The sequence below is a fragment of the Trachinotus anak genome, unplaced genomic scaffold, assembly GCF_046630095.1.
Source record: "Trachinotus anak isolate AG129_WGS33_773 ecotype Australia unplaced genomic scaffold, CSIRO_AGI_Tana_v1 ptg000016l, whole genome shotgun sequence".
Classification (NCBI taxonomy): domain Eukaryota; kingdom Metazoa; phylum Chordata; class Actinopteri; order Carangiformes; family Carangidae; genus Trachinotus; species Trachinotus anak.
This window is the reverse complement of record NW_027273867.1, coordinates 15,836,443-15,861,458: the sequence shown is the minus strand read 5'-3', so window position 1 is coordinate 15,861,458 and position 25,016 is coordinate 15,836,443. Positions and strand designations below refer to the sequence as shown.

At 40.8% G+C, this 25,016-nt stretch overlaps 1 protein-coding gene and 1 long non-coding RNA gene across 6 annotated transcripts in view; both read left to right on the top strand.

Annotated features, from left to right (window-relative positions):
* Nucleotides 1–23,627, top strand: part of LOC139634683 (uncharacterized) — a 118,502-nt gene extending 94,875 nt beyond the window's left edge. Inside the window, exons 4-5 of one of the 3 annotated variants that reach the window (XR_011694023.1) lie at nt 22,749–22,846; nt 22,955–23,627. This is a non-coding gene — a long non-coding RNA (uncharacterized lncRNA). Of the gene's footprint in view, nt 1–12,788; nt 13,977–20,914; nt 22,068–22,748; nt 22,847–22,954 lie in introns of those variants that run through there. The other 2 variants (XR_011694024.1, XR_011694025.1) reach the window with 2 other exon arrangements.
* An 82-nt stretch (nt 23,628–23,709) lies between these two features.
* The window catches only part of LOC139634681 (CUB and sushi domain-containing protein 3-like), a 334,573-nt gene continuing 333,266 nt past the window's right edge, over nt 23,710–25,016 (top strand). For all 3 annotated transcript variants that reach the window (XM_071501310.1, XM_071501309.1, XM_071501308.1), the window contains exon 1: nt 23,710–23,912. In XM_071501310.1, coding sequence (XP_071357411.1) covers nt 23,816–23,912 — 97 coding nt within the window. In that variant the 5' untranslated portion in view covers nt 23,710–23,815. The remainder of the gene's footprint in view (nt 23,913–25,016) is intronic.

Genomic DNA, 25,016 nt, shown 5'->3' with positions numbered 1-25,016 from the left:
TGATGGAGCATCTGAACACAGACAAGTTAGCCCCCTGTTTTTAGATTGAAAGTTCACGCTCAACTTTTTTCAACACGAAATGCAACCACAACCTCTTTGACGTGGCGTCAGTTAGTTTGGAGCCTACTCGAAGTAAACATTGAATAAGTCAGAGAAGTTACCTAGCAGTCTCCATTAGGTTTGGAAGGTCCAAAGCTGTGAAAATTGGGGATGTTTTCAAAATAGCCCTCGGTTTCACAGGTAGTCTGTCCCTCCTGCCGCTGAAATAATGGATTAATCCTGGAGGGCTGTTGAGATAGCACGTTTCTCCTTATCAAAGTAACACCAGCGATTGGTTAGACAAAAGCATATCGACCAGTCAGCTTGAAGACGACAGCCCTGTATAAGTCATCAATATATGGTATGTTAATACGAATATAAGGATAAACCGTTCATTTGCAAACATTTATTAGCACACATCACCAACATGCTTTCTTTATCTTTCTTGAGAAGTTTAGTCACTGGTCAGAATTTTATGTGAGAATCCTGAAGTTTTGTTCAATTTGGTTACATTTGTGGTGGTCTGGTGGTCTCATAAAGTAGATTTTCAGTTAGTGATAGTTATGTCCTTGATATAATCCTTGATATCCAGCAGTATCCAGCAGTAATGGATGAGGTGGAGGCTGCAAAACCTTCAAGTGGAGTTTCCTTTGCATTATCTGTTAGTATTAGAGTGGATTTTTGCAACAGATACCACAGAAAACAATGGGCTGTGGACATTCTTTCTTTTAAGGCAGTTCTATCATACCTTGTACACAGACTTAGGATGGTTGTTGAATGGTTGAGAACTATGTTTGAGAGATTCTGTCTTATCTTTTTACGAATGGACTTCAGGGGCGGGGTGGGAATAAAAATCACTTACCATCACATACAGCGCATGTCACACTACAAAAATCCTGTAGTAAACCAAGGGTAAGTGATTTGTAGAACAATACATGATGTATAAACACCTGCACATGAATTATATCTATATAATTTTCTAGTGTTATAGCTTAATTGGTATTTACACAATTCAATTACAGTTTTATGAAGATTTTATTGTTGTTTGTGTAGAAAAACTGTACCAGAAAGACCTTTTTATATTACAGTCCACTACAACACTACAACAACAAAGTAGCTACAGTCTCAAAAACAACCATATAACACTAAGAAGTGCCAACAAAAACTGAGCATTAATAACTCTACTGTATTTCAGCTTTTCACTTTCCGTTACTGTCTCTATAGCAACAAGTTAATAGGCTATAGTGAGAGTGAGAGTGTTGGGTTCAAACTGGACAGTGGGGCAGTAAATGCAGAGCCAGATATATTTAAATTTTAGTGGCTTTGCTTCCTTCATTGGATTTTTAAATTGAAATCCTGTGGGTCTGAGCTAATCAAACAAACTCTGTGTACTTCAATAGCATATTAGAGTTTTTGATGAAAGCCAAGCAGAAAACAAAGCTATACAACATTATCCTGCTAAATTCCTGTTGTCTTCTGCCTACTTCTTATGCTGTGAAAACTGACTGGTGTTTGTACTGGACTCGCTGGAAGCTGTGGTCCTAAATCCACTCTGTATGCTCTGCTCCTCCTCTCTGCCTCTACTGTAGATGCACAACTATTTGAAGCATTTGGCTGCCTAAGTATTTCAACAATAATAAGGATAGGAACACATAGATTTGAGGGAGATGACGGTCTCACAGAATCACAGGAGACTGGGTTGATCACCACGACGCAACCACATCTATCTCTCTCCCTCTTGCTCTCAATCTCTTTCTCTGTCTCTCTCTGATGTTTTATATATCGATCTGGGTCTCCTAAAGGCCACTTTGCTGCTGAAAGCAGTTCTTTTCTGTACCCAGCGTATTTGTTACAGACCCCACTACAAAGCAGATATGTAGTGTCCACTCTGGTTGACAGCATTTTTCCTTGCAGCATCATATCTACCAGAAAGCCATTAGAATCAAAAGAGAAATCCAGTTCAGGTGTGTCTCACATCAGCAAACCAGCACTTCTACACCTTAAATTTGTCAGGATAAGGGCAGACCCTGTCAGAACCGGAGAAAACCATGTCACGTTAGGCTGTTTAATAGTGCAGTCCATGTTATAAAAATAGCAATGAGAAAATGATCACACATTGTATTTTTAAACCTTATTCATCAAAGCAGTATCGAACAGATCATCCACATGAATAGGTGGTAGACAATTACACACTGTGGTTACCCATGTTTTCAAGGTTTACAGCCTTTAAGGCCTCCAAGCCCTGTCACAATAGGCAGTGAAATCATTCAGATTCTCATCCTGTTGACAAACAGTGAGGGAAAGAAATGGAGGAGAGGTAAAGAAGTCAATCCATAGTGTAACAGATGTCACATGTATGGGCAAAAAGAAGGCATTGACAGGATTATTGACCATATTGAATCAAGCAACAGTAGCATTATCTCTGATAATGGAATAAAGGATTTGACTTAGAGGCTTTGGCAATCATTACATGAAGAAAAAAGATACTTGTTACATGAATAAATGATGAATCTATGTTTTAACAACCAGCTTGACATTTTTCTTCAGTGGTTGGCTTCAGGTTATGGTAATAAAATTGATGGGTTTATCAGAGAAATACCATTAATAATATATTAGAGAGAAAGTTAATAATGGAATAATGTAGCACAGACTGAAAATTTAGACCATTTTATTTTTGGTTAAAAATGCACATTTGTTATTGCAATTCCAAAGAGCAAGGTGTAATTTAGTTAAATGGCACTGCAGCACAGTAAATAAAAATCAGCTTTGAAATCAAGGGATGGATGGCTGGACGCTTAGATAAAACTGAGGGGACGTGAAATAGAAATGTGCTGGATGAAAGAAGAAGAGAAGGAGAAATGCGTCCTTTTCCCTACGTCTGATTTGTCTACAAACTCTGACCTCACTAGTATTCATGAACAATATGAAACAAAAGAAAAAAACACTTGTTTGAAATTTGTAATCAGTGTAGCCTATATCAAACACTGTATACATGCCTGGTTTTTAATAATACATTAAGCCATATCAGCTCGCATTGTAAGTAGTCTTGCTGTGTTTGTTTTTCATACAAGCAAACAGAAATAACCTAATTGTGTGTTCTGTCTCTGTCTCTGTCTCTGCATTTAATTTGTTTTTAGCCTCAGAATACACCATTAAACTGGAAAACGAAAAGTGAGGCTAGAGACAAGACGAAAGAAACAGTAAAAAATAAACTGACTTTCTTAGTTGCGTGCAATTAAAGTCAGTGTTACCCTTATATTTCTAAACACATTCTGTTTGAATAAGCCAGAGTTGCAACATGTTTGATCGTGAAAACAGTTACATCATTAAAATCCAGTTTGCTTTTGTTTTGTTTTTTATTTTTCCCATGTGTTCATTGCAGAGTTGCAATTCTAAATCATCTATTTTTTGCTATGGCCCAATGTGACTTGTACATTTGTCTATTGATTGTTGCAATTTTTACCTTGTTGTATTGTTTGGTGCAGGAGAGTGGACAGTCCACAGCCTTCAGTGTTTGCATGAATTATTAAATGGTGGGAAAGATGAGAGACAGAGAGAGATTATATGTGAGATTTTAGGTTTAGGCTCTAGCAAACATCTTTGGAAGGGATCCAGTTTTTTTTTCCAGTGGATGGCTTCTTCCACCTCTCCAGAAACAAAATGCAACTTATTGTTGTATTTTTCTAATCACAAAGAAATTGTGAATTTCTACTTTTTGTACTACTTTTTGGTTTTTGGGGCAAAATGTCTGCTGACAACATACCTGTTTTCCCTACAATCTTCACCCATAGCAACCAAAGCAGTGACTTAAAGTACAAGACAGGATAGTACTTTGTTGATGTTTAACAGTAACTCAGATCTTTCCGGAACCTCAGCCAAACTGCTGTTCGTGTCTAAATCTAACCGCATGCAGGACACATTGTCTAATGTCACAAGTTCTGCGCTTTGTACGTCCAGTGACTACGATGTGGTGCTGTACATAAATGTAGCACAGCCCACACAACAATAGATCGATAGGTAGAAATGTTGCCAGCAAACATAATTCAAGCTGAAATTACATTGCCCTTCAAAATGTAATTGGCCATGATTAGATTTAAGTTGATTGTTTCTGTGCTGCACACCTAAATTATAAATGTTGTTAAATGAGCAGGTTTTAAGTTTTTTTTAAGAAAAGGTAGTTGTTATCGAAGGAAGAAAAAAAGGAGTTGAAGGAAACATACACACACACACACACACACACACACACACACACACACACACACACACACACACACTGCTTGGACAGACACACAGGTCCCTTGGCTTGACATAATAGCTGATATGCTGGGTCACGTTCAGAAGACACTTTGGGTGTGTGTTTGTGCGTGTGTGTGAGAGAGAGAACAAGTAGAGGACATGCAGCCTGGAGCAATGAATTCCAATGGCTTGGTACCCTAAGGATGCACACGTACACATACACACCTCTGAAACCACACATACCCACAAAGTCAAACTATCAGACCAGCAGCAGCTTGTATAAAGCTGGAAAGTAAGCAATGTTTTATTCAGAACAATACAGGAGCCTAAAGAAAATGCTAATGAAGAACTTTGAGATTTCTTACATTCTGTATACTCAGAGATGGATTGATTTGTTATGTGAGTTGGTAAGAAAGTGTTTTTGGTTTTTTTTTGTGAGTTTTTGCATTGCATTATTCAAGGCAGAGCGACAAACACACTTAAAGCAGAATTCTCAGCAAGGTTTCAGGACAAATCTGAATCCATCCATTTCGCATTCTTCCATACTTGTTACTTTGGGTGCAGAGGCGCAGTCACACTGACAATTATGGCAACATACTGTGTACTATGAGCACCTGAATGGTGTACACCAGCAGTTCTCAACCTGTGGGCCGGGGCCCACTGGTGGGTCGCAAAGGTATTTCAAGTCAAAATAATTTGCAAAATAGTACAATTTTGGTGAAAAGATATAATTACAAAAACATACACAGTGTTTTATATATTTTATAAGGAGCCACCAACCTATTTTCAAATTTGTAAAAATGGCAGCCCAGAAAGCTGCTGCTGTTGTGATGGTTTCAACAGCAAACACTGTACCACACAAATAGAAGTTATACATGTCTACGCAGTTTTTAACTAAGTACCGCTATTTTGTGGTTGGATAGAAGCTATTTGTATGTTCACTGACTTATTTCACAGTACTGTGGTACCGTGAATGATCACGTGAATGCTAGCTAGCAATGATCATCATTTTCGTTCAGTGCACAGTGGCCATGAAAAACTTACTTGCATAATGCATAAGTTGCATTATGCAAGTAAGTTTATAGCTTACAGTGTATTATGTGGAAGTGTACTAACAGAAGTAGACTACCTGAAATGAGACAGTGTGCACAACATTGCTTAGAAGGGCTGTGGTATTGTTGGCTTTCTTGGATTAGACAGCGTTGCTCAAGGACTGTTAGATGCTTATACTCTTAACCTCTCTGACTATAGGGGAAAGATTACATTCAGGCTGCTGTCAGTCCTCATAAATATGATCACAGCAAATTGAATAGTAAACATTTCCCCATCTATCACAAACAAGTACACTCAGTAAATCCTGTATTCATATAATAAGTTACAAGAGACAAAGGAGTAACATGCAAAAAGAAAGGCAGTCTACAAAGTGAGAGTTGAAGTTTTCCCTTGATAAAGCAACACTCACTTATTCTATGGTTCTAGTCTATGGGCTACTTTAAGTTTGCCTCTTATCCAGTGCATTTTGGGATTGGCTCCAACCCACATCAACCCATGCATTATTTGATTAAACAGTTCCTGTTGAAGATGTCTGATTTAAGTCACCTCACAACTTATCACTTCATAAATAGAATATTTTGTAATTTTTATCTTTTTTTTTTTTATTTCCTTTTAGGTGAGTAGCTTTTTTGTCACTTCTTTTTATCAGTTGTGTCATTACATCACCTTCAAGATTTGAATTCTTCCTTTATTAGTCTGCAGACATAAAAAATGAACACAGAAACAAACAGGCAGGCAGCTGGCCAGTTAGACAGATAAATGTTCAAACAGACACTCAGAGACAGCCAGATCAACATAATAACTGTCTGATATGCAAATACAGCAAGCAGTGATTTGCTGCCTGTGCTAAGAGAGGTGTGGAGCCAGTTCATCTGTCGGTTACTCAGAAAAATGAGGAACAGAGAGAAAACTGATTGCATTTGTGTACTTCCATCTTTGTGGATTATTTTGTGTTTTACATGTTGAGAGTGAGAACATTTTAAAATGTGATGACACATTTGACATGATGACAGTCTTTAAGTCTATATGTGTTGGGGCTGTTTTAGGTTTGAGAGTTGGGTTTAGAGTTTAGGTCAGAATTAGGTTAATGTTAGGCTTAGGTCTGGGCTGCTGCTAGGAATGTATTTTGTCAATGAAGGTTCTCACAAGGATAGAATTACAAGTGTAAGTATCCATGTGTTGCACAAGATGATCAAAGTACCTCAAATGATGACACTAATGTATAAAACATTAATGGTCTGATTCTAAGTGTACCAGGGTAGTGTTTTAATATTTAGATTTTCTATTTTAATGCTGTTTGCATATTTTATTCACGTTAAAATTAGAGAGAGTTAAAATTTCAAGCAAAACTGACTTCATTTCTCATTGTCAGGTTGTGATCTTAGTGTTTTTATTCCAATTTCCTTGGCCCACAAGCTTGCTGTTAGCATTGCCTCTAGCTGTGTGCCTTTGATTTGAATGAGGCATGGTACCAATGCCAAGAGGCCATTTCAGGCAAAGTGAAACGTAAACATTTCTTTTTCATGTCAGTCAGTCAGCGACACAAAGTCTTCTCATTTTTGTAAGCATATTATTTGCTTGTTTGTTTTTGTTTTCTCTGAAGCTACAGTCTATAACAAGCTCAGCAGTATTATGAACTACATGAACTCAGCATCAAAATCCTCCTTACAGTGCATGAATACCAGTATGTGGTTTGTGTCAATGATTGACATATACCTCATTTGTTGGTTTTTCCTTCTGCATGATTAAATGTCCTTATTTCATCTCCCTTTCTGTGCCAACAAAATTTAAAGGATGTCATTAAAAGCAGGATTACTGTTATGGATTACATCGTTCTAGTTTATCTGTCTACCCCTGTATATGTCCAGCAGACACAGGTATGTTTTTTAATTAAAAAAAAACAAAAAAAAAAACACACAACACAAGAATAGGAAAATATTGCCAAAAACATCTTGAGCTCTTACAGGAGGCTTATAAAGACTCTCTCTGCCTCAGTTGTGCTCTGCTTTCTCAGAAACGTCTGCCACTGATCTTCACGAACATATTCAAGAGCCTTGAGGATTTTGGTTTTGACCACTGTAGCACAGCACTCTTCCACCCTCAAGGGTTTGTCTGTCCCGGATGAGAATCAGCCACATTTTTTTTACATCTGTCTGTCTGAACAGAAACAGTTTCATTCTAACAAATGTTGCTGTCTGCACCAGCTCTGTGCAGGCTGGAATTCAGCTCCATATCTCATGTATCAGTACAACCTGAAGCATTGTTCTGCTGCTGAAATCCAGTTTCCCCTCTACTGCACTCATAAACCAAAGGGTCTGGCTTTTTTTAATCAATATTCTTATAATTAAATTTTCTAAAATGAAAGTATTCAGTAGGCCATGGAGAGGTTGAGTGAGAGGAAGATGGAAGATGACAGACAGAAGAACTTGACTGAATGATTATTGGTTTGCTTCTTGACAGTAAACACTTCAGATAAAAACAAACTTGGTCTCTCTATACTGAAAATCACTGTACAGGGTATTTTACAATGGTTGATATTATTTAAGACCAGGAGAGACTAATAACTCGAGTCGGACGACCAGATGCACCAGGGTGCTTAAACAGACCTAAGAGTTCCAGAAGAGAATAAGTCAAACTTTGAGCTTAGATTCTGTCAAGCATGTAGGATTTAATACAATGTTATTAACAGTACAGATTGTCACAGCTGTAACTCACTTAGTGCCCTGTAATTTGGTAACCTCTAAAATTACCACAAATATTGTCCCTGTATACCTGACAACTTCAGAAAAGAGATACTTCAATGAAATGTGTCATATTTAAGGTCTTCAATTCAACACACACACACACACACACACACACACACACACACACACACACACACTTCTTCATTCAGTCGTAATGGATTTGCTCTATGTCCTAAATATTTGAGAGACTTGGCACAGGCTGCACATAGCTACTTTCCTTGGGGCTGGTGAAATTGCTTCCCTGTCAATAATTCCTATTGGTTTCACACAATTAGGTGGCGTAGTGAGGCCACAAGTATATTAAATGCATCTGAATTCAGTACTTGGACCAGAAATAGGTAAGACTGTGAATAAGACACTCTTTCTCCAACCAAGCTGAAGTCATAGACACCAGCAGATGCCAGGCCTAAGCAGAGAACATCTTGGACCCTTGTGCTGCGTTACCCTGTGAAGTTACATCCAAACATGCTGGCAGCCCGGATCTAAACCACTGGTCCCCCTCAGAGGTGCTCAGCTGTGTTCTACCAAGCCGATGCCTGAGTGGTAGAGCTGCCTGGAGTATTAAAGTCAGTATCTGCAGGTGTACTAACTCCTGCCCTCCTTCGTGTACTGGCAGGTGTAAGACTGTTCCATCAAGTTCATGGTGCCTATTTCAGAGGTTTTCTCTGAAGGTTTAGCAGGAGGGTACTGGTTTAAAACAGCCAGCTGGTGCCACAGTGCTGATGATGCCAGATTATTAATAATCTGCAATCTTGGAAAGCAGCCACTTCCATTTAACTTAAGTTCCGAAAACAATGGCAGTGACAGTCTTTGTAGATCTTTGAGATCCCAAAGTGTTGGTGTTTCCCCAAGACCCTTATCCCCTCTTTATTCAACTACAGTCCCACTGGTATAGCAAGCACTGTTCTGACCATCAAACTGTGCGCCTGTTTGTACTCAAGAACTGTCCTTAAAGTGGACATCCTCCCTGAATGCTGCAGCCCACCTGAACAAGCCTACTTAGCCTCCCACTTACCTTAAATAAACATGAGGCTCCATCATTCAATAATTCATTCCAGCGACATATTTGTCCCCAAACCCAAAGGTAGTCAACTTGCAGCATAGGTATTTATGGTATACTCTGTTTTATCTTGACCTGAAAGACCAAATATTTCACATCATTCCAGCCAATTTCATTTAACATTTTTTTTTTTTTTTTTGCCACAGCAAAGAAATCAAAGAAAACAAACAAGCTAACCAAGTACATGTTGTCCTTTGTAAAACTGAACACCAGAAAGGTTGTTTGCAGACTTGTAGAGAACATTTTAAAGTCTTCACAGAAGAGAAGTCACTGCATCTCCTCAGATCGGTCCACTGAGGACACTCATGCAGCATGTCATGTCAGGGCTGTCCAATGCTTCTGCATGCCCCCAGTTTTGTCTGTATCTAGATGCGAGATTGAGGTGAAAAAACTTCACAAAGTTGCCACTAGATGTTAGGTCATTTTTCAGCTTTAGATGTAGATTTTCAGTTTTAGTTTTCAGCTTTAGGTCTGGAATTTCACACCTTAGCAAGGTCAGATGGAGACTGCTGGCTAACTGACAGAAACAAGAGAGCTCCCTAGCCAAAACTTTGTCTTCGGTTAACAGTGGGGCATGAGACATAACAAGTCTTGAAGCTGGAGCAGTTAAATTTGAAACCAGCACCAACACTCCCTGCGCTCAAATACTATGAGCAGTTCCCTCACTGTTTGCCAGCTGCTTTAATACCTCCTTTCTTGTAGCAGTCATTTGCACACCACAGCCAGAGAGCAGAGCCACACCTCTTCCATTCCCATCAGACTGTGAGAGGTCATAACCTTGCCCCCTTGCACCCTGCTCATGACATAAAGTACATCAAATGTACCACTTAAAGCAATGTAAAACATCACTACATCACCCCTGTGAAAAAGTGGAGAAAGTGGAGAAAAACCCCTGCAGTTTGTACACCTGTAACAAGCCGATCAGAAGACAGAGGGTGTAGAGAGAAGGAAAAGAGACCAAGTGTATTTTTGGCTCCAGTATCATTTGGGACTAATTGACTTCTTCCTGCACAGATGTCTCCCCACCTTAATACGAGCGGTTTTATTGAATGATACCTGGCAAAATCCCTTATCCGTCATTGTGCCTCATGTCTGGCTCTGTCTCAGAAGATAAAAGGTAAAACATTAACTGCAGCAGGAACACCTGACCTTTCAGTAGGAGACTCCCCTCATCCATCTATCTTTTTCTCTCCATCTTCTGCTGCATCCCTCACTCTCTCTTGTCTGTCTCTTTCCAGCATTTCTCACCCATTTTCTCTTCTTGTACAAACCCACTGTGTATCCACAAATGCCTGGTTGCATCCGTATGGTCCCCCCCTTCCCTATTTTCCACTTTTTTTAAGAATTGGCAGTTTATGACCAAAATGAAAAACAAATGTGATTATGCTGTTTATATATGATTCTACTCATCGTAAAAAAGACTGATTGATATTTTGAGAGTGCCAAGATTTTTATTTTAAATAGATGTGCTTCAATAAAAGTTACATTATAGTCATCAATCCTCTCAATCAGAGGCATTATAGGGGTGTTAGGGGAATCGGACAATCATCCTCTCAGTAGCATGCTTTGAATACACACAAGCACATCTTTGAATGGCCCACAAATGTCTAATGTGTTGTGTCTTCTAAATAAATAAAGTTACACTGACTGAGAAGACATTTTTTTCCCATTGAATGATGATGTGATTGACCTTTTAAATAATATTAATGTTATAGTAATAATAGTAATAATCACAATAATAAATGATTAGCAACCCACCTTGCTGATCTGTTGCTAGCTTGACATTTGTACTTGCTGTTGAAGGTGAAGTCGAACACATTTCAAGATCAGCTGCAGAGACGCTTCATACAGGTGCTTCAGGGGAAATGAATTATGGCTTGAAGACTTTTCAGTTGGATTCTACAAAGGCAGAGTGAGGTCATACCACTTTCTTTTTATGCTCAGCCCATGATCCGCATTAATATCACAGTGAGTGAAACTAGCAAGACCAGTGGTTCACAAATAAATCTTTGAGAACCTGGGCTATTCACAAAACTGTTGTTCTGTTGATTAACTGAACAACAGTTTCTGTACTAGTTTTAAAATGTAAGTAAAAAGTTCAGTGTTTGAGTATGTTTTGTACTGTATTTCTTGTTATGTTGTTGGCAATCTCAGACCCAGATCATTTGCTCTATTTTCAGGCTTCTCAAAGATGCTAAGATGTAGTTCTTGGTGTCACTATGTGATGCTAATGGAAACTGAGAAGCTATATGGTCATTTCCACACAGCTGAAAGGGACTCATACTGAGTGACACCCTATTGCTCTGCTGACATGGTATCTATAGGTGCGCTTAGCATTCGCAAGCCAAAGAGCACCGGCAGCTTCTCTAAGTGAGACATCAACCATTTTTTTCCTTGCACATTTATCCATAGTCGAGTGTGTGTAAGAGCCTCTTCTCAAAACCGACAACTTCTCTAACAACAGTTCCATGAAATATATATGTGAACAAGCAGAAGGCTTAAAGACAGTTCACTTTGCCTAAGAAACACGTTACAGTATTTTCTTTTATGGATTGTTCATGCGATCAGTTTTGAAAGATTCTGATCATATCTTAAATCATATTTCACACACTGTATTTCAAGGTGAAAGCTCTTTTCACATACATAAGATAGCTTTCCCTTTTTATTAACCCAGTTTGATTAATGTACAAGCGACACCATCATGGCCATTCATGAACTTGAACTGAGTGAACAGGAAGGCGTTTGGGATCTATCTCAAGGACCATTTGGCATAAAACATGGTTGTTTATAGACACTCAATGGCTTTTTATGTGATCAAACCTGTGACCTTTTGGTAATTGGATGGTATCTCAAACCACTAGGTGACCCCGCCTATGTGATCATAATACTCCCCATCCTAGACCTCCATCCTCCCCCTTGCTGCCTCCTTTGCACAGTACTGTGAATTAAAAAAAGGGATGAAACATTAGCAGAAGTTTTTATGCGCCTTGTGTCTCCTCTAGCGTCCTAGTTATTGCACTCTCCGTATTTGAATGTTGCTTTACTTCCCGTTTTTTTAAACCCTGAACCTGAGGTGAAGATGTGGTGTTTACAAAGGTGCATTGAATGGCAGTTTGCATAACAGCATGCAGACTCTTGACTCTGAGAACAGTGTGGCACAATGCCTTAAGCCCCCTCAATCTTGCTCCCAGGAGCATCCTCAGGAAAAGCTGCAAGTTTCTTGTCTTTGCAGAGTTCTAAAATACACAAATCAAAAATATGGAACTTACATAATTACACCTGTTCACTGATTACACCTTACTGCTTTCTCTCTCATGGTCTCTCTCGTGACGGCACATGCACACACAGACTCACTCAAACGCACCACATTCATTTACAAATAAATGGAAAGGCTTTGATTACATTTGATTGACACTGTATTTCTAAATGTGCTTGGTTTTATTCAGAATATGTCAGATGTTGTGAGATAATTAGATCAATTATGTGTATTTTGGAATTAGTAGGGTAACGTTATAGCTCTGAACACTGTGAGCACCTGCCTCTTTTTGTGTCTCACTGACTTTACGTCCCTTTTGCCTCACTGTTCTTGTTCTGTCTATCACAGCCTCGACCACTCCACCACTCTGACGCTTCATCTATTGTGTCTCCCTCTCCAGATAATTCTCACATCGACACAGATACAGCAGGTCTTTGTGGAGAATGTGCACTGTCCTTCACTTGATGATCTCAAGTGTCTCTATCAGTAGAATTCACCATAAGCAAAATGTAAAATATATGTGACAGGTATCAAATCAGATCTCAAGACTATTTTTGTCTGCAAAACACTGCATCTTTTTCAGTTTCAGAGTTTTGAGTGGAAGGTATGGTATGTAGAAGTCAAGTTATTTCAAGTACCAAAAGCAGATCCATGGAGTAAACTTCATTCAACTGCAGAAACTGTAAGAAAAAATGGTTTTCATGTTTTACTCCAAGGAGAAAATGTGATGTGCACTGCAGTAGGGGTTCACTGTACCCTTGGTGAAAAAACAATGCAAAGTGTGGTGAGAGACTGGACAGATTATTTTGATCCTTTGAATGCAACTGTGGAGCACATAAGATTTTTTCTTGGATTATTTTTAGTCTGCTGGGAAATCAATTTAATAACAGGTTTATATACGAATGTAATGTATAGAAACTTAAAAAATAAAAATTCTGTCTTAGATACATACAGTACAAACCTCAGTCGAAACACTGCATGAGTTTAATACGCATCAGTGTAAGATATTCTGAAAATGTACAGACTCCTGTTCCAGAGTCACCACATATCACAACAAGAGTACCTTCTGGTTCAGTTAAGCTGTTCTTTACCTTATACAATGACGCATTTACACGGAAGGTTCCTTATCGCTGCCTGACATATGGGTGCATTTATGCTGACAATCATAGTGTAAGATCTTTGCACACACAGTAACATTCTCATGGCATCAGTGCAAGCAGCTGTAAGTCTCTGCATACTGCTCTTTTTATACCTACCCTGTAGCTGAGTAGGAGACTACAGTAATCCTTGAACAGTGTGATGTTGACATTAGGTGGGCATATATGAAATGTACCTACAAGTGTGTTTCCCATACAGTACTGTATTTTTAGCTTTTTTGTGTCAAACTATCTGTTTAAAAACAGAATATGAGAATTATAGTCTGTGTTTAAGAATTCTGTGTACAAGTAAGACTAACCCCATTACTGACATTAAGAGTGTCTAATCCAGCACTCCACCATGTAACCTGTATGGTCTGATGGGCATAGTCTTTTAACACTTATTTTATGAAAAAAGTTGTTCATAATAAATACAACGCCTCTCTGAAAAATCTCATTATTAGGTGTTACAAAGAAGATAAAAATGCATCAGTCAGGAAGGGAATTATTGCTCCCGTTCAGCAAACCTGTACCATGGCTGTTGCTAGGTAACTTGTTGATCTGTGCCTGTTGATCTTGAACGTTGGTCATCTCAACATGGTGATGTTATTGAGGGCATTGTTATGTGACTGGAGCTAAAAGTTGTTGGAAGGGCAGAGTGGACAGTGATATGGTTCTCACATTACAAAGGCTGTGATTTACAGAGCAGCTACGTGACTTGTACAAGGACACCAACGCAAAAAAACCTACAGCTGATGAGTCTTCATGTGCATATAATGAGGCTCCTCTGTCTACAGGTGGTCTCGTAAATATTCATGCTTGGGATTTAGACATTCAGGTCAACTAGGGCTATCCTTGGCTAAAATTATGATCATAAGCCTGTAATGTGCACACACAGCTTCTGTAATGAGGGGGAGAAGTGTTGGCCTTCAGAGACTGGTGTGATTGAGTGAACAGGCACAATGTTGAAACAATGACCGTTTAAGGAAGAGTTTGACATTTTGGAAAACACACTTACTCATTTGCTCACCATGTTGTTGTCAAGGTTTCTTCACGAAACCCGAAGAAGTCACTGACTTCAAACAAAATTACAATGTGTCATATTTACACTTTTTTTTTTTTGTATGGATAAAACAAACTACATATAACATGTTAATTAGTGAGATTTAGAGCTACTGGTAGGAGGATTCTGTGACCTTTTAACAGAGCCAGGCTGGATTTCTAGCTTCATATTTACTGACGTGAGAGTGGTAGCGATCTCCTCATCTGACCCGAAGCAAGAAAGCAATTAACTTCATCTCCCAAAATGTCAAACTGTTCCATCAAGCAACATACATGTGTCACATTTTGATTTGATTTTTATTTTGCATACTTGCGTTGCAGGTGTTCTGCATTTCAGGAATGCTCAGATCTTTTAATCCATTGAGATAATTTTGACTTGAAACATTTGGATTTCTGCTAACCACTAGACAGTGACTTTTATTTTTAACTTTAATTCTGCTGATTGAATTACATGCACAGCGATCTACGTATGTTCCCTTTTTGACTTGCTTTTATTCACTGTGTTCATCCCCTGCTCTTTCTCCTCTGATGATTTTCTAAGTGTGGTTCATTAAACTGAAAGCCATGAATATAACCCCCCTCATCCCAAACACACCCACCCACATGTAGTCTACTTACTTGCACATGCACGCACCCACAAGTGCTCCTTATTTATCAGGTGTGGCTGGTGACAGCTTCTCGGTTGGTGCTGGATTTACAACCCAAAACGCCCTGCCTGTGCTGTGTGCGTGCATGTGTGCGTGCATGTGTGTGTGTGTGTGTGTGTGTGTGTGTGTGTGTGTGTGTGTGTGTGTGTGTGTGTGTGTGTTTGTGTCCTGCACTGATAGTGGAGAGAGGAAAGAGGTAGTGAAAAGAGGGAATGAGATGTAGATAAATAACCGTTTTAGAAGATTCCTCCTTCCCCGCAGGCAGTGTGTGAGACTGGAAAAAAGACTTAAATGGTGAGAGAGAGAGAGAGAGAGAGAGACAGACTTGGAGAGAAGGAGTACCAGAGCAGGCAGCACAATACTTAGAATCAGTCCATCACACTCAAAATGGCTGCACACCACAGTCCATCCACTGCTTTATTAGAGATTACACACAACAGCTATGTCCACACACTCACGCAGACACACACATGCGTACATGGTGCAATAGAGTGCAGTAGATTGCATCCAAATCACCACAATCTAAAAGTAATGGGTGGCTGGGGGCCACGTCCGCTTCACCTCTTAAAAACCAGACGTCACATCAATATTTCGCTTCAATGTGCAGGAACACTACCAGCAGAGCTCTTGTTTGCTGTGTCACTGGTGAAGAAACATTGTTCTTTTATCCACTGAAACACTTACAACAGTGACAGTGGAGGTAAATAACTGTGCCTGATCATCAAGAACATTCCTTATATGTGAATTTGAAAGCCAAAGGGGATTCCCATTATGATCTAAAACATCTCCACTTCTGCTATCATCTGTATTTTTGTATTCAATAAATTGGTGTCTATGGTGTAGCAAACCTCATTGACTGCTTTCTAAACCAAGCATTTAATTATTTATCATGAATGTCAAAAAGGCACACGTACATGGCAGCAGACATCAGTCGCACTCAACTTCTAGAAGGCTTCTTGTTTTGACACACAAGGCATCCTGCCTCACAACTGGGAGGTCTGACAGCAGTGAAATCACCTAAGCCAACTTTTCAGGAATGAAGAAAAATGGGGCGATACTTTCCTCTATGCTGCGGTCATGGGACCTAGTCAGCACATAAAGGACTAGCCTTCAACTCAACATGAGCACAATATACAGAATGTTGTCAGCATGTCAGAGAAGCCTCACATCACTAGTGACTGAGTGTTGAACATACTGGGTTTCTGCAGGACACTGACTGTAATGCCATTCCTCCCCTCTTCCTTTTTTTAATCAGATGGCATCTGTATCTACTCCGGCAATAACCGAGGGTAACACTTCTCATGTTGTCTGCCATGTGTGAAACTAATCAGAGCCAAAGCCTGGTGTGTGTGTGTGTGTGTGTGTGTGTGTGTGTGTGGGTGTGGGTGTGTGTGGGTGTGTGTGGGTGTGTGTGTGTGGGTGTGGGTGTGTCTGCTTGCAATAGCCACTGGCACCATGTAAAGTCAGTGATGCTGCCGCTTGTTGTATATTGCCCCCTCTCACACACACAGACAGACACACACACACTTACACACTCATACAATCTGTCTCTCACCATACAGTCCCCACAAGAGACATCGCTTGTGTACAGGCAGCTGGTGATGAACAAATATTCTCTCTGTTGTAGAGTGTGTGGGCATAAATGCCTGTGTGTATGCGTGTGTTTGCAAAATGGGAATCGTTCGATTGTGTCAACGGCAGCCGCCTTCTCGCCCTCCGGCACTGTGGCTTCTGATTGGATATCTCGTTAGTCAATTACCTCATTAGTGGATGTCCCATTGAGGGACCAGACTCCACTGACAAAAAAATAAATAAATCTGTCCTTTTTGTTTTACTTGGATGCTGCTCCTCTCAAGATTTCTTGCAAAATGGGATTCCTGTATTCCACAGCTGCAGTTAAGCCGCCTGCCGACCGCTTTATGCCAGTCCCAGAAGGACTCAAGTCAAATAGTCAGAATACGCATCTGGCAGGGTCTCGCCGCCACCCTGCTGCGAGGATGTTGCTGTCCCGCTGTTCTCAAGCATAGCTGCTCCATCTGGACCGAGTCTCCTCCATGTCAAACATGCTTGAATTGCGGATCCTGGCACTGTGGGCAATGACATTTTAGCATTCAGCAGTACATGTAATCTGTGTGAGGCACCTTTCTGAGTGTCTGTCTCTTGGCCATTTTTAACCACAGCTCACCTGTCTGTTGGGTAGGTGGATGAAGAGAGAAGGAAAAGAAAGAGAGAGAGAGAGAGAGATCACATCTGAATATAAGCATACACAATTTTGCAACAGGCATGTAAGCAGATGGCAGTTTGTAATGGCGAACCCTGTGACATGCTCTCCCATTGTGTGTAATATTCTGGTATGAAGAGGACAATGAATTGCCACATAATGGACTGCTGTTTCTGACAAATCATGAATGGGTATTCAGCTTTAAGGAGTCAGCATGCTTCAACAGATGTTCTTGCCTGATGGTAGAAAAGCTTCTGAACCCTTCTTTGACCCAAAACCTTTCAAACAACTTCCTGAAACTGACAATCAGACAATCACACAGCAATTATCCAGGTGTGCAGAGGTGAGAAGATTGACAGGACTTCAACTTTTCTCTCATGCCCTTTCTTTTCATTCTTCATACAACTACATCAGGTAGTTTTCTTATGTATTATAAGTTAATGCAACTCTATGAATTTCTTGGATGATCAACAGTGTGCACCGTGATCCCCATTTGAATGAATATGACACCTCACCCCTAACTATGATGGCATAACTTTCAATCTGCCTACGAGTTGAGTGTTGGAACAGCTATAAATACTTTTGCCTGTTATACTTCACTTGTCATACTGGTTTGTCTTGAGCAAACTGCGGCATTTACTGTAACAGGTTGAGTGCATAGGCTAAGGGCTAGACACAAATACAACTGCCATCATGCTGCCAATGTCTCTGTCAGCTTTGTCAAAAAGGAGGTGTTTGCTATGCCTATTTCCGTGATATCAGAAGTTCACTTCACTGTGATTATGTTGGTCAACGATTAAGGTCACTGTGACCACACAAAATATTTTTTGGCCATAAGTTAGGAATTCGCATGCCAATTAACTGGAACTGAACTGGTTGGTGGAAACCTACAACCGTCAGAGGGTAATTCTAGTATGAGTGAAAATATATTCAAATGTCATTCAGTGGAAACAAAAGGACTCTGCTGCTCATTCTTTTAGGTTAGTAATCATTTCCTTTAAACTTCACCTGCTGCACTGTGCACTGTTGCTTCAAGAGAATTCAGATACGTGACAAAGACAGTACAAAACATAATCTGTTGAAAGCATAGACTGTATATAAAAAGAGGTTGTGAAAAGATTTGTCATGTTCCATTGTACCATTCACAATCACAGCTATAATCTTCATATGTGGAGAAGAAATTGCACATTTAAGTGCTTGTCAGCTGTTGACTTTAATATCCAAAGCGACGGGCTGCGCCATTTCAAATCATAAAAAACAAACTGATTGCTCAGATCAGAACAATTGAACGTAATGGATAAAAATAGATAGACTTTTGGAAACATAACAATCATATATGTAATCTCTTTTGGACCAGTGGTGGCACTCTGTAGGGAAAAGGAATAAATAAGGACAAGATGACAAGTTCAGTTTTGTCAATGTCGTCTAGTTGCTTATAATGTGTAAGATGCTCTAGATAAGGCTTAATTTACAGTAGAAAAAGTAAAGGATGTAATAGGAACCTTAGTTCCATGGGTTTCTAGGACATGCTTGAATACATTACATCTGCCTGTTCAGTATGTCTACTGTTTGGGGCGGCTGCAAAGAACCATTGAGGAAAGTGGATTACTCATGCAAATCTCTCCAGCGCGACCAGCTTGGCCATGTCATCCCTTCTCGTTCTCTCTCTGTCTCCCTCTCCTTCCCTCTCTCTCTCTCTCTCTCTCTCTCTCTCTCTCTCTCTCTCTCTCTCTCTCTCTCTCTCTCTCTCTTTCTCCCTCTCACACAAACATTTCAATTTTACTTTTTAGGCACAGCCACTCCTCCCATCCCCCTCCTATCTCCTCCTCCCTTCCCTTCATTCCCTATCTACAATTCTCTAACCTGCCTGTTTTACAGCTTGTACCTCCCATTTTTCCCTTTATTCTCTATTTTCCATCTCTCTCCCTAAGTCTTTCTGTCTTTTTCTCTCTTTTCTTCAACTGTTTCTTCCTCATCAGCTGCCCTTTCTCTCGCTTTCCCATCCTTTCTTTCCCCCCTCCTACCCCCCTCTTGTTACATTGCCATCTTTTTTTCTCTTTGCGTCCTTTCCTCCCTCTTGGGACCCGTCCCTGGTCTTATTCTATATTCTGTTCTGCTTCTCTCCTCATCACACCCCTGTATATCCCCTACCTCCTTTCTCCCCTGCTTAGCTCCCAGTCTTCGCTCAACTCTCCCTTCTTGTTCTTTCTCTTCCTGTCTCTCTCTCTCTCTCTCAGGACGTGAACCTCACACATGGCTTATTGATTTCTGAAAGCAACATGCAGACGCACAGCCGATGTCGGGCCCACAAATCTGCACACAAAGGATTTGAGACACACATGCAGTTAGGTACATGCATACAGACAGTACGTACAGTATGCCTGCACACACCCAAAGACAGCAGTCGTGCAATGAATATTTAGCTGATGCCGGAATGATTAACACCCGGTTTGTGATGGGGAGAAAGAGAGAGAGAGAGAGAGGGGAGGAGGGAGAGAGCCTGTGCCTGTAGATGGCAGAAGAGTGCTTTAAGGGAACGTGTGGGAGTAGATTTCACACAAATATACACAAACAGTTGCACACATCCAGGCACACAGGCACACTCACCCACACATATTCTCATTAACCCTCGCACAGGCACATTTATATAGCTACACCTGTGAGGATATTCCTTCGCCTTACACAAATTCCCTAAACTGATTTCAAACACACACACACGCAGGCACACACGCAGGCACACGCTGTAGATTACACTGGCGCTGCACTCAGACTGAGAATGAATGGTCAGAAAATCAGAAGCACTGTTGCTAATTTAATACTTTGATTATGATGTGGGAATGAAATTGACCAGTAACATGAGTGGGTTCCCAAATGAGGTTTGCATATTTCCCCTGGGGCTATGTTGTGACGAGCCACATTCCTGCCATTTAACTTAATTCATATTTCTACCAACAGTGATACTGAATATGGTGATTTTTCTTTTTCCTTTTGAGAAATTGTTTTTTGTATTTGCCTGGCATAATTTATTTGTTTGTGTGACAACAGTACATTGTTGTTTTCCAGTTATTTAATAAATTCATAAAGCCTTTGTGTTGTTAGTTTGGTGAGATTTTCCAGCTTGTAATTAATTTTATTAAATCAAGTTACATTCTGTTATTGGATAAAGATAAACAGCACATTGAGATACTATAAAAATTAAAGATAAGGAACAGATTAAAAGATTTGACAAAAAACTCACAAATATACAAAGAAAAGTCTAATTTAATTCTGGAATTCAGTTTCATTTTAATAGTTTTTGATGCTTATATTCATTAATGCCCAGTGTTTGTGCATTGTAATGTAGTGCATTGCTCTAAAATCACCTTGCTCTCTAAAGAATAGTGTAACAACTATTTCATTTTCAATGACTGCATTACTGTTAACAGTCAATGTAATTCAAACTCGTTCTTTCTACAAACAGATAGGCTGGATTATCCAAAGATTATGCCCACTAGCTCCCAGCTCTCTTAACTCACATGGCCTCAAGATCAAGGACTCAACTTCATCTCGAGTCTGAACACGGCCCATTCATAACCTTGGAGGAAAACCACATGCCATGCAGCAAGAAACGGATGGTTGGAGATGGGCTCTGATGCAATGGCCTCCTCTGTGGGTAAATAAAAAATGGGTCTATGTGGAAAAATACCTGGCAGTTCATTCGATAGGTAAAATCAACTTCAAATATCTCAGAATCAAAACTGTACATTTCCACATTTTATTTACTGTGCAGGTATGTCAACTTTCTGTCTCTTCTTACTCACGCTATGCTGTTTGTGGTTATATTGTGACAATTAATACAACTTTATCGCTGTTTTAAGAAAAAGAATCTTCAAACCTAAACTCACCTAAAACCATGAAAATGTCAGCTGCCAAACTGGCTAATGAATTACACACAGTGGTATGATAGGAGCATGCATCTCCCAGGCTGTTTGGAGAACTCGGTACTTTGTATATTTCCACAGAATATTAAGTGCACAGCGGCACTTTGGATTTTTGTTGTTACTGAGTTAATGGCTATTTTTCTTTTTAATAGAAAATCTATACTCAATTTAATTCTTTACCCCACTATTTTTTGAGAGCATGAAAGAAGTGGTTGAGTTTGACTGACAGAATAGAAGGAAATGAGCCAATGAAGGATTTTAAGACTGTTCAATAAAACTGAAATATTTGATACATTTTTGAGTTGGGGACATCAAGTAGGATTCTTCTGTTGCTGTTGTTTCCTGCATGTGCTGTAGAAATTATTACAAAGACAAGAATTAGCTAAAGAATTGTACAATACAAGAAATTTCTAAGATAAGTGAGTTGCCAGATGCGACATTTAGGTGACAAAGCGCATATAAGAGCTGTTTTAACAACTGGTAATATTGTTGTATAATTACTGCATTAAATAATAGATGTCAATGTATGTTATTAATTGTAATGTCATATACATTATGAATATGGTAATTATTCTCTGGTGCTGTTAGTGCATGTGTTTCTCAGTGTGACTGTGATAACATCAGAGCAAAACCAGGGTCAGGTAACAGTCAGCATTCGAGTGAATTGTACTCTTACTAAATATGCCCAAGTATTGACTAGAAAATCAATTATATGCCTTCAAGAACTCAACGGTGTCACTTCACCAGACCAATAGATATATGCCTAAGTGCCTGCACCTATCATTTGCCACCAAATCCTGAACTCTTCCTTATATTGATTTTATTTCAGAAGACAAGTGGAGCAATGAGCAATGACTGGCGAGCCATTATTGGTTGGTCCCTGCGACTAATGATTAGACACAGCTCACCACATTATGTTAAAATCCTAACAGGAGTTTCATTTCAATTTGGTTTCCAAATATATGTCTTGGTTATAGGTTTCTTATATATCTTTGTTTTGATCAAATTCGGACTTTAGGTAAAGTTTTGGCAAGCCCTGATTCCTCAGTGCAAGTACACGCCTCTGCATTTTGTCCTTTTCACACAACTGCAACATCAAACAGAGCACAGAGTACCCGCTCCTCAGCCCGATGTTTAAAATAACCCATCATCCACCCAAACAGCAACCTATTTTAACAGAGAGCCCATGTTGGGCTGTTATTTCCGACCAAAAGGACGTGAATGGAAGCGGGGGCTTACGAGGAGCACTTGAAGGCAGCATCTCTGTACCGGCGGGGAGAAGGAAGAGACGCACCAGCCGCTTCACCGGGAGAAAAGACCTGAGTTTACCACGCAGAGGGGATGATGCATGTCTCCTCTGGTTTCTGACAACAGGAGGGATTTTCATGTTACCTTTTCCTCGTTGGAGCCGGAGACAGAACTAGAAGAGGACAGACTCAACACAGCGGGCGAGCTCTGGTTCGGCTTGTTTGGTAAGGAAATTAAAAGGAATGACTGATGGGGATGCTTATGTGAAAAGAAGTCAAATGGATGAGAGGGTGATGAGTGTGACGAAGAGTGATTGATTTCTCTGCTTTCAGGAGGGGTGAAGATGATACATTTTCCTCGCCGTTGTTTGTGAGAGAAGGAAAGGAAGAAGAAGAAGAGGAGGAGAAGAAGAGGAAGGTCTGACAGACGCACAAGTCAAGAGACGGAGGAGAGGAGGGTTAACCGGCCAGAGAAGAAATAAAAAAAAACCTGTCCTTTTTTTCCTTTATTCATTTTTTTTTTATAAACAGCAGGGGGACAGAAACAGAGCAGAGGGGATTTTTCACAGATACGCGAGAAACGGAGAAAGAGGATTCACATACTGTAGGGAACGGGCACAGGAGGAGAGACACACGGAGGGAAGAAGCCTGTGTAGAAAGAGGGATGTTTCAGAATGAAGAGGGGATGCAGCCCAGAGGAAGTGCGGATTTGAAGCTCTCCCTCCCTCTCTCTCTCTCTCACTCTTTTGCAAGGGAACGGGACGGAATAAAGAGATATTGACGACAGGCATCAGTGAAAACCCAGCGGAGAGTGGATTTAAAGACGGGGAGACAACCTGTGCGCCCGTCCCTTCTCCCCTCTGCCGCTCCGCTGCTCTCTCTCTCTCTCTCCCTCTCTCTCTCTCTCTCTGTGGATGTTGACCGAATTCATTTTTGGGATATGAAGGATTTATCTAGTCTGTGTTAGAAGGAGGGGGCAAAGAAAACTCTCTCTCTCTGTCTCTCTCTCTCTCTCTCTTTCCCTGTCTCTCTCTCTCTCTCTCTTCTCTCTCTCTCTCTCCCTCCGTTTCCTGGATGTGAAGCAGCATGCGGCCCGGTGAGAGCTCAGAGGGCTCGCGCTCGGCTCGCGGAGGATGTGTTGATGCAAAAAACCAGCGCGCGCGCGGCTCGGATCGCTGTCTCGCGGAGAGGAGGATGAAGAGGAGGATGAGGAGGGTGGACGACAGGATGACGGTGACGCGCTGCTTTCTGTGGAGCCTCGTCCTCTGCTCGCTCTCCTCGCGTGCGCAAGGTAAGGGGATGCGACACGCGCACACACACGCACGCACGCCCTCGTTCACGCCCCCCCCCCCCCCCCCAGTCACGGTTTGCGTGAGAGTGGATCCTGCTGCAGTGATCAGAGAGGGGCTGCTTCTGTGTGTGTGTGTGTGTGTGTGTGTGTGTGTGTGTCAGGGTGTCAGAGCGCGCGCGCGCGCACGAGGATGTCTGTGAGGTAACCGCGTGTGTGTGTGTGGAGTGTGGAGTGTGCGTGTGGACGCGCGGGGGTGCGTGCGTGGATGTATGGTGTGTTGCGGGGAGAAAAGCAGAGAAATAGAAACTGGCTCAGAGGAAGGATGGAGGGAGAGAGAGAGAGAGAGGGGGATCGAACCGGCAACAGCCTCTCAACCTCTTTCCTAATTTTCTGCTTGTTTCAGTTTGCTCTCTCTCTTTCTCTCTCTCTCTCCCCCTTTCTCTGTCCCCTTCTCTTTCTCTCTCTCTCTCCCCTTCTCTCTCTCTCTCTCCCCTTCTCTCTCTCTCTCTCCGCTTCTCTCTTCAATACAGCCATTGAGCTGGTAGCCAATAAATATTCTTGCGGTAGCTCTTGGGCTGTGGCAGCGAACGTGAGCTGCTTATACCAGAGTGTGTGTGTGTGTGTGTGTGAGTGTGAGTGAACGTGAGTTGTTTATAGTGATCAGGCCCAAGCCTTACACAGCATTTTATTCCCAAATTTCTACTCCCATGATCATTTCTTCATTTTCTGCTTTATTTCACTTAAAATATGTTATATAATGGTGGTGTCTCCCCCTTTTTCTCTCTCTAAAACACACTTACTGTCTTTGCCCCCCCCCACTCTCTCTCTCTCTCTCTCTCTCTCTCTCTCTCTCTCTCTCTCTCTCTCTCTCTCTCTCCTCCCTCATCTCTCTTTTTCTCCCCCTCTCTTTCCTTTCTTCAGTGAAATAAAATGTTAAAATATTCACAGTATAGCACACTCTCTCCTGCTTTCTTTGTCAGTCTGTATCTTGGTCTTCCTCTGCTTTCCATTTTTAGTTTCTCCCTCTGATCCTGTTCTGAAATGCTGTGTGAACACACACATTTGAGTGAGCACAAATACACACACACACACACACACACACAC